This window comes from Epinephelus moara, chromosome 2 (assembly GCF_006386435.1).
Source record: "Epinephelus moara isolate mb chromosome 2, YSFRI_EMoa_1.0, whole genome shotgun sequence".
Classification (NCBI taxonomy): domain Eukaryota; kingdom Metazoa; phylum Chordata; class Actinopteri; order Perciformes; family Serranidae; genus Epinephelus; species Epinephelus moara.
Genome location: NC_065507.1, coordinates 20,212,215 through 20,221,067, shown reverse-complemented (window position 1 = coordinate 20,221,067; position 8,853 = coordinate 20,212,215). Strand labels below are relative to the sequence as shown.

Here is an 8,853-nt window from a genome sequence, read left to right as displayed (position 1 = left end):
GTGGCTGGAGACAGTCAGCAGGAGAGCCAACAGGGGCCAGGGCAGCAGTGTCAAACCTATTGAAGAACAGATTTAACTCATTGGCCCTAGCCACACTACCATCAGCTCCACTGCTAGTTGGTCTGTAACCGGTGATGGTCCTCATACCACTCCAGACCTCGCTCATGTTATTCAGCTGGAGTTTCCTCTCCAGCTTCCTCCTGTAGCCGTCCTTAGCCTCATTTATCTTTGCACTCATGATACTAGTCAAGCCGAGGCTTTCTTTGATGAAGTACATAGCGCAAATCTGGTAATGTCCAGCAACAGTCATACAGTCTTCCAGCTTCCTCCCACAATCCAAAGACATGCAGGTTAATTGGTGACTCTAAATTGTCCGTAGGTGTGAATGTGAGTGTGAATGGTTGTCTGTCTCTATGTGTCAGCCCTGTGATAGTCTGGCAACCTGTCCAGGGTGTACCCTGCCTCTCGCCCAATGTCAACTGGGATAGGCTCCAGCCCCCCTGCAACACTCAAGAGGATAAGCGGTTATGACAATGGATGGATGAATAGTCATGGCTAGTTTTTTCCCTGGAAGCAAATAACCCTTTACTTAAAAATAACGGAAACCTTGATCTTAAATTAAGCATTTGTGAACCTTTTTATGTCATCACCCTTGTCATGTATTAATTATCGAAACCTAAACTGCTAATCCGTTCTAAAATTTTGTTTTATTTACTTACACATAACTGCACTTAACTCCTTTACAGAAAAAGTTTGACATTTTGGGAAATGGCTTATTGGCTCTCTTGCAGAGCATAACATATAACATCAATACCACGGTCATGTTTGTCCATTAGTCATGAAGTTACAGCCAGGAGATGGCATGGTAATAGAATAGACCTACCAGCATCGCTAATGATGACAACACACCAAGCAACAGCACCCTAAAAATTACATTTTTTCTGTGGCTGTGAGGTGTGTTCATGTGTTTCAGGCAGGAAGAAATTCTTTGAAACAGGAGTTATCACGTTACAGGAGTCACAGGACTTGACTGGCTGCAAAAATTCTTTGGCTGCAATTCACTGCTAAAAGTTAAATCGTCCCCTGCTTTTAGTTTGGCCGCACTTTGCTGCTGCTTGGTGTGTTTTTGGCATTATGTTTTTGGCATTAAGCTCACCGATTAACACGTTGCATTTTGGTACAGAAAACAGTGTTAAAAAAACACCCTGAAGCTATTCCCTTAATAGAACAAACAGGCAAACATGGTGTGTTACTGTCATATAATTTTGTTGATCTACATTGAACCTTGTGTCTGACTTCTGTTTCTTGGACCCAGGGTGCAGCATGACCACAGTGCTCTTACAGGTTTCACACGGTAAGAGACCCTGTGTGGAGATGATACCCGAACAGAGGCCCCGCGAGTGTGATCAGATGATCAGCATCATGAAGCAGTGCTGGGACCAGGATCACAGGAGGAGGCCACAGTTCTCAGGTGCAGAAGTCAAAAGCTGACTTTCTAATTTTGGATTTAAAGCTTTTAATGGAACTGCAGCACTTTGTGTCAGGACAAAGACTGGTTAATGGCCAGCCTGCATTTAAGAAAGGATCATAGCATGAACTATAGCTCGGTGTCATTGACTGAAGATGATGTGTGACTTGTCAAATTTGTCTGATGGTGTGTGTAATTGCTTTTGTCATTTTCATGTCTCGTTAAAAGCAATATTTGATTGTAAAATGATGCCAATTTGTTTTCCCTTAATGAGATTGTCAGCAGAAAAGAGAAATGTTACCAAACACAGTATTAATATGCAACACACAGATTCCAACACACTGAAAGATGATGAGTGCCAAGTTAAAAAACAGACATTTTATGGTCATGTTGAAACATCAGTGTTTTAATCTGCTGCTATTAAAGCCATTTGGCACTTGACCTTCTTTTGATCCACATTCTCTGAATGTACCAAATTAAGTAACCATATTGTCCCCTTTGAACTTGTATGTAATTATTAAGTCAGCGGTAAGTTATGACGTGCTCATAGAGAACACATTCTCCTGCATGTAGTGCTTGAGTGAAACGTGTAAGTGGGTCACCTTTGTCTAGACATGCACCTGTGACTTGAGGAGACATGTTAATACAAATGAGTGTCATGCGTATTCATAAACAGCAGTAATTCCAATTTGACACGTTCACAAAACTCACCGCTGGTTGCATATGTGTGAAAGAATGTACCTGTAATTCACACATGATTCACTCTCTGTAGGTGCAATCATGAGAGGATCTCACTGAGTTTCTGAGTTGCGAGTCTAAGAATACATTTGTTTAAACAGGCAAATGAATAACAGTTCCTTTCTTGACTGCTGTTTTGTTTGCAGACACTGTGAGGAAAATTGAGACTCTTAGTGGAGTCTTGAAGATCCCAGGACCAACCCAAGGCCAGGAAAATGGTGACGAGGGACAGGAATCATATTACCCTCAGCTGGTTTCCCCGAAACATAAAGTTAGTTTTGCTTGATACTCTGCTCGAATGGAATTGTAGTGTCTACTGTCATTAATCCACCTTTTGCATTATGAGTAGCTCAGATTAATGGTATTAAAATGAAGAGTGTGGGAAGTGGTAATGCTCTGTGAGGGTGTAATTAGGACCAGTGTTAACTTTAAGCCTGCAACAACTGATTTGTTGGCCAATTAGGGGCAGTATAAGTTGTGAGCTCAACATTAATGTATAACCACTTTATAATTTATATGTGGCAAACTTATTCGCAAACAGTTGCTTGTTTACACATCCAACATTTACAGAGCAACATTATCGATTATTGATTAGAAATTGTGTTTCTGGCCTCCTGGTGAATGTGAGTTCAATATTAATTCTCTTTTTAGCTCTGTTTTTGGGCTCCACCATCTCCAAAGGGAAATACCTGGTTCTTTAGCTGCAAAATACCCCACTGTGTTAACCAGCTTATCTGTCACTGTGTCTGTCAGCTGTCTGGTGCTGGGCAAGTAGTGTATAGTGGTTTTATAGAACTTTTTTTTAATCTGGGCCTATTTAATTTTAGATATTTTTTTTTCAACTGAAAATAGCCTGATTATAGAGTGGTGCAGGAACAAACTGGATATAAGTCAGCATTTTAGCACTCCTGATTCCTTCGTCTTGAAGTCAATACATTTTTTAATAGGTTTTATGTTATAAATAGGGTCTGCGGTCAACACAAATTAAGAGACTTTCTTGAGGTTCGAAACCCAGGGTGGGGAGCTCTGTGTGGAGTTTATTCTACCTGTGTCAGCGTGGGTTTTCGCTGGGTACTCCAGCTTCCTCCCACAGTCCAAATACATGGAGGTTAGGTTATTTGGCGACTCTAAAATGCCTGTAGGTGTGAATGTGAGCGTGAATAGTTGTCTGTCTCTATGTGTTAGCGATAATCTGGCAACTCTGCCCTGCCCTAATGTCAGCTGGGATAGGCTCCAACCCTAAAAATGCAGTCTCGCTAACAAGTGAATAAATGAGACATGGGAACCAGAGCGATGTTAACTTCCGTGCCTCTATAGACCCTTGTATATACGTGTGCTAACAATGGTATGCTAACATGGTCGATATGCCAATGCCAGCAGGTATATAGTTTATCATGTTTACCACCTTAGTTTTGCATGTTAGCATGCAAACATTTGCTAATTACAACTAAACACAAAGTATAGCTGAGGCTGATGGGAGTGTCATTGGTTTTGCGCTAGATCACCAACATTATTGGGATTTATACTCTATACATTGTGCGTGTCTGTACCAAATTTCATGGCTAATGGTGGTGCTAGAATAAAATTCCGGTATCACCAATGCGATAGCCTCTTTATCCTGTGCCATGCATGGCATATTAAGCTGCTAATGTGGTTTAAGACACAACAGAACACATATACTTTAGAAATTATGTGCGAACAGGGCATATAATGTATCCAGTGATTTATTCTGTAGCTGTATAACTGTTGAGTGGTCCATACCCTTGAACACCCATGCTCACATATTGATTGATACATATACTGTGTATATATATAGGTGCGTATTAACCTCTTGTGAAGATTGATGTCACAGCAAATAACTTTTGTACTATTTATTTCCTTTCTTTTCCATTTTAGATTGCTCTGCCTGAGATGGCTGACCTTCCCTCAGGTAAACACATAGGTAGAGTAGGATGGAAAGTCATGCTCAATGCAGTACAAAGCCTGGAGGGCTGACATTTAAAATGTGCTATTTGCAGTGCTCACACATCTTTAATATTACTTTACTACTGAATAGCAGAGTCAACTACTGTATTAGTGGAACGAAGAATAAAAGAATTTACACAGCCTTTTCAATCCTGTTCCTCTGAAATGTTGACGAGATTATTGAATAGATCATTCAGAATACTTTTTTATCGATTCTTTTATTTCCACTCTCCAATCTATAGGCACGTGCTGTATGTTCAAATACTAATGCACACAGTATTGACTGAGCTCCACGGCATCCAGAAAGCCTCACCTCTGCCATTATGTACACGGGCACATAAAACGAGGAGACTCAATTTTAATACAGCAAAATTCACAGAAATCAAAGTTACCCAGAGACACTATTTTGAACATTCATGCAGCTCTCTTTTCTCATGTAATACCCTTTGCTTTTATTTAACAGATGACCATCATGGCAAGGACAGCATTCTTTCTCTGCTGTGCAAAAAGGACTTTGGCAGTTTCAGAGAGTTTGTGAAAAGAGAACATGTCTACAGAAAGTTTTCAGGTGAAAAGAGCCTCCTACACTACACAGTTGCCAGCGGGGATGCGGAGAGTGTTGAGCATGTCCTGAGCCTGGGTGCTGAAGTCAATTGTTCGACTGTCGGAGGTTACACTCCTCTTATTATGGCTGTCCTTCACAGGTCTGTATAAAATATATTAAAAACCAGTTTTTCAAGTGACACAGGGTAAAGTCTGCAGTTCTAAGGTTAACCAGAGGCTTTCTGCTCCTCTATTTAAAGTTAAAGTTACAAGATGGTATTTCAGGGAACTCTCTTATTCACTTTCTTGTGTTCCATGTGTTCAGGCTTAATAGGAGGCTAGACCCAGAGAATAGAGTCTCCGCAGGTTGCCTGGCAAAGTCACGATGATGACAAGAGTCATTTTCATTGTACCCTAATGAAACTTCCTTTCAACAGGCTACATGACATCATCCCTTTGTTGATGGAACATGGTGCAGCTGTCACCCAGGGAGATGAGGACCAGTGGACACCACTCCATTTTGCTGCTCAGAACGGCGATGACAGGACTGTGCGTCTCCTGTTGGACAAAGGAGCTGTGGCGGATGCCCGGGAAAAAACCGGTTGGATGCCCCTCCACCTGGCCTGCCAGAATGGCCATGAAGCAGTGGTGCGCCTGCTGCTTTCACGGCTGTCAGAGGAAGCAGTCAGAGAACAGGAGGCACAAGGGAGGACGCCACTCCACCTTGCCTCCGCTTACGGGCATCAGAATATTGCCAAGCTCCTCCTCTCTCAGGGAGCAGATCCCAACGCTACCGACTGCTCTCTCTCCACTGCTCTTCACTTATCAGCTGAAGACGGCCATAACAGAGTAGTCAGACAGTTGCTGAAGAGTGGGGTGAATATTGACAGTGCAGACAGCAGAGGCTACACTCCACTCCACCTGGCTGCTATGAGGGGTCACACAGGCATATGCAGGCAGCTGTTGTCGAACGGGGCCAACCCAGACTCCAGAAGCCTCCAAGGCTGGACACCCATCCACCTGGCTGCTCTACGAGGACATGAAGCCACGGTGGTCCAGCTGGAGAGTCAGGGTTCTTGCGTTAATGCTGGAGGTAAGAATGGATGGACCCCGCTCCACCTCGCCTGCCACCACGGTGAGCCAGAAGTCGTGGCAAAGCTTCTGGAAGCCAAAGCTGACCCAAATGTGTCAGAGGACAGTGAAGGATGGACACCGCTACATGTAGCTTGTTCCAGTGCCAGTTTACCAAGTGTCCTCCACTTGATATCGCATCATGCAGATGTCAACTCAGTAAACTCTGGAAAGTTAACACCTTTACACGTGGCTGCCCAGAATGGCTACATGCCCATTGTAAAGGCTCTGCTGGTGAATGGAGCCGACAGGACTCTGAGGGACTCTTTGGGATCCACAGCTCTGAATATCGCCAAGAAGTGTGAAAAATGGGAAATAGTTCAACTACTGGAGGAGTGATTTTGGTGAAATATAATCCTGCTGTTGAGTGCAGATTTTACTAAAGCAGTTTCAAGCCAGATTTAGATTTTTTAAAAATGTTTTACCATTTTTTTTGAATAGACAGATTTTCATTATTAAATTATAAACAATTATAAGTAAAATGCATGTCAACTACTTTATATTTCATATATTTATTTTACAAAACCCCTTACAATGTGTATTTTCTTACAGTATTTAATAATGATAATGATACACAAGATTCCAGTTTATTGTTTACAAACAAATAAAGTTTTTGTTACATCACATGTACCACATAAGGTCTTGCCATTTTCTGATGCCAAATCACATTTACACAGGATTCCAATGGTGATGAAATTCCTGGAAAGGTTCTGAAATTAAAGAAACTGTTTTCAAGGCCTGGGGATAGTAAAAAATGTTATGCAAATCCAAGCATGGATGTGAAATAGGTTAATTGTACGACTAATTAAAATCTTGTGCTGCGCCATGTGACCATTTCAGTGTCTCTTTTAACCAGTAAAGAAACCAGCCAGTGTGTTTTGTCATTGATCCACATGGACTGGGGAAATCTGAAGGGACATGATGGCGATCAGCCTTAATTCATTAAGGTATCTTGAATGCTCAGGTTCAGGTGAGGTTGCAGTTATTCCATGTCTTTAAAATATAGATTTGGTCAAGGAACAAATACATACAGATTTGTCACAATTATAATCTAAACACACTTCAGATTGCATTGACATCTATCTGTAGCAGTGGTTCCCAACTGATGGGGTAAAGTCCAAAAGTGGGTTGCAGGTCCATGGACCGCAAGTGACTCTCGAATGTGTCAAGTTTGTAAAAAACACACACTATTTCCTGCAGATAGTGACATGGCAAAGACAGCAAACTAGCTTGATGACATGGCCAAATACAAATACGATGCTGAATGTATCAAACTGTGTGGACCTTGAACAAATGACTAAGGAGAGATCTGGACCTGTGGCTGGACCAACTGACCTATGGCTAAATCCCGCCCTCAAACGCAATGAGCCAATCACAGTGCGTATAGCCATTCCCATACACTCGGACATTCTCTGCCTGGACGTTCATCGAAATGCATTACAGAAAGTCAGTTTTGTTCGGTTTTATGAGCTTTTTCAGAGATTTGAAGTTTAAAAATTGCCAAACGGTGTGCATGGGGTACATGCAACTCCGACACAAGGTATCCTGAGAGGCTGGGCGACGAGGTGTATTTTTTACACTTTAAACCACATCTCAATGGAGAAAAGTGTCTCCTTTGGATAAAGTAGCATGGTAGACCACAACATCAGCTCAACGTGAATAAGATTAACAATGATGTCTACATCTGTTCTAAGGTAAGTCAACATTGTGTTTGAGGCAACATATTGTCTCTTTGCTGGAAAGAAATATAAAGTTATCTTTAACAAATCTAGCTAACGTTAGCTAAAGTTAGCCTAATGTTAGCTTTTAGCTGCGTTGTTCATCATGTCACCTTGTTTGCTGGGAGTTCATTAGCCTATTTTGTTCTAGTTTTGTACTTTGGTGATCGTACATCATTGTTAGCTGTTGTCCAAAGGGCTCTAGTTAAGCTAATGTTAACATCTGGAGCTTAGCTTCATTAACTTATCTGTAATCACAGAGATAACAAAGGTTGGCAAACGTTATGCTGAATGATTCAATGTAAATACTGTAGCACCAAACCAACGGAGAGACACTCTTGGTAAAGATGGTAAAAAGGTTGTTATCCTTTTCTCATATTCTGAGCCAAAAACCTTAACTTCAGTGGCACTTTAACTTGTTGTCTTTGATGGCAACGGCAGCCAGATGCGGTTCACAAGCGTACACTGTGACCTGTATATTTTGGCTTGTAATTTAAGCTTTTCATCGACCATCTCAACAATAAAATGATGAATATATTCCTCCAATGTGTAGTTTAGGCCCTTTTGGTTACTTCTCAATGACATCTGATTGTTATGTCCCCAAAAATCATCAATTGCCTCCTGCGAAATGCCGTGTACTGTGACACCTGCCATAGCGCCGGTCACTGAATGTTGATATTTTGTCTGAGTGAGTGGAGGGGGGCGTGGCTTAGCCATAGGTCAATTGGGAACTACTGATCTAAAGGATCTGTGGTTCTATATCACCAAAAAAATGAGGGTGGAGTCACGACGTTGTGAGATGCCTTTATGTGCTGGTCTGGTCTATTGCTAGTTGGCGGTGGAAAACACTAATGAGCGAATGAAATTATTAAGCATTAGAGGTTTGCTTACCTGAAAATGCCTGCAAAATGAATGCTTAACAACGTATGGCTGTAGCACTATGCCTACCTAATTTAAAATACTTAAAAAAGGTGGGGTAAAATATTATGGAGAAGTTTTGAAAATTCATTGCCAGAAATTTGTAGGAACCCTATTGATCTTAAACTTAGTGACACAAAAGTCTGTAAAATCCTACAGGGGTTATAATGGAAAATAGGAAGGAACCAACACATGGGGTCAGAGTCAGGTGAAGTACCCTATAATGACAAAACACATATCGATCCTCCTCTCTGAATCACCTTGTTGCTTGCTTATGTTTTCCTGGTGATTGCAGCCAATGCTGCTGTCACATATGGATGAAAATATAAAAGAGCTGCTTTTATAATGACTTACAGAGTCGTTCACTTGATT

General features: G+C 41.5%; 1 protein-coding gene across 1 annotated transcript in view; it reads left to right on the top strand.

The window, feature by feature from the left end:
- Window positions 1-6,797, top strand: part of ankk1 (ankyrin repeat and kinase domain containing 1) — a 10,524-nt gene extending 3,727 nt beyond the window's left edge. The window contains exons 5-9 of the mRNA XM_050067808.1: window positions 1,316-1,471; window positions 2,353-2,477; window positions 4,103-4,136; window positions 4,635-4,875; window positions 5,152-6,797. Of these exons, the coding sequence (XP_049923765.1) occupies window positions 1,316-1,471; window positions 2,353-2,477; window positions 4,103-4,136; window positions 4,635-4,875; window positions 5,152-6,184 (1,589 nt within the window). The 3' untranslated portion in view covers window positions 6,185-6,797. The remainder of the gene's footprint in view (window positions 1-1,315; window positions 1,472-2,352; window positions 2,478-4,102; window positions 4,137-4,634; window positions 4,876-5,151) is intronic.
- Window positions 6,798-8,853: the final 2,056 nt, after the last annotated feature.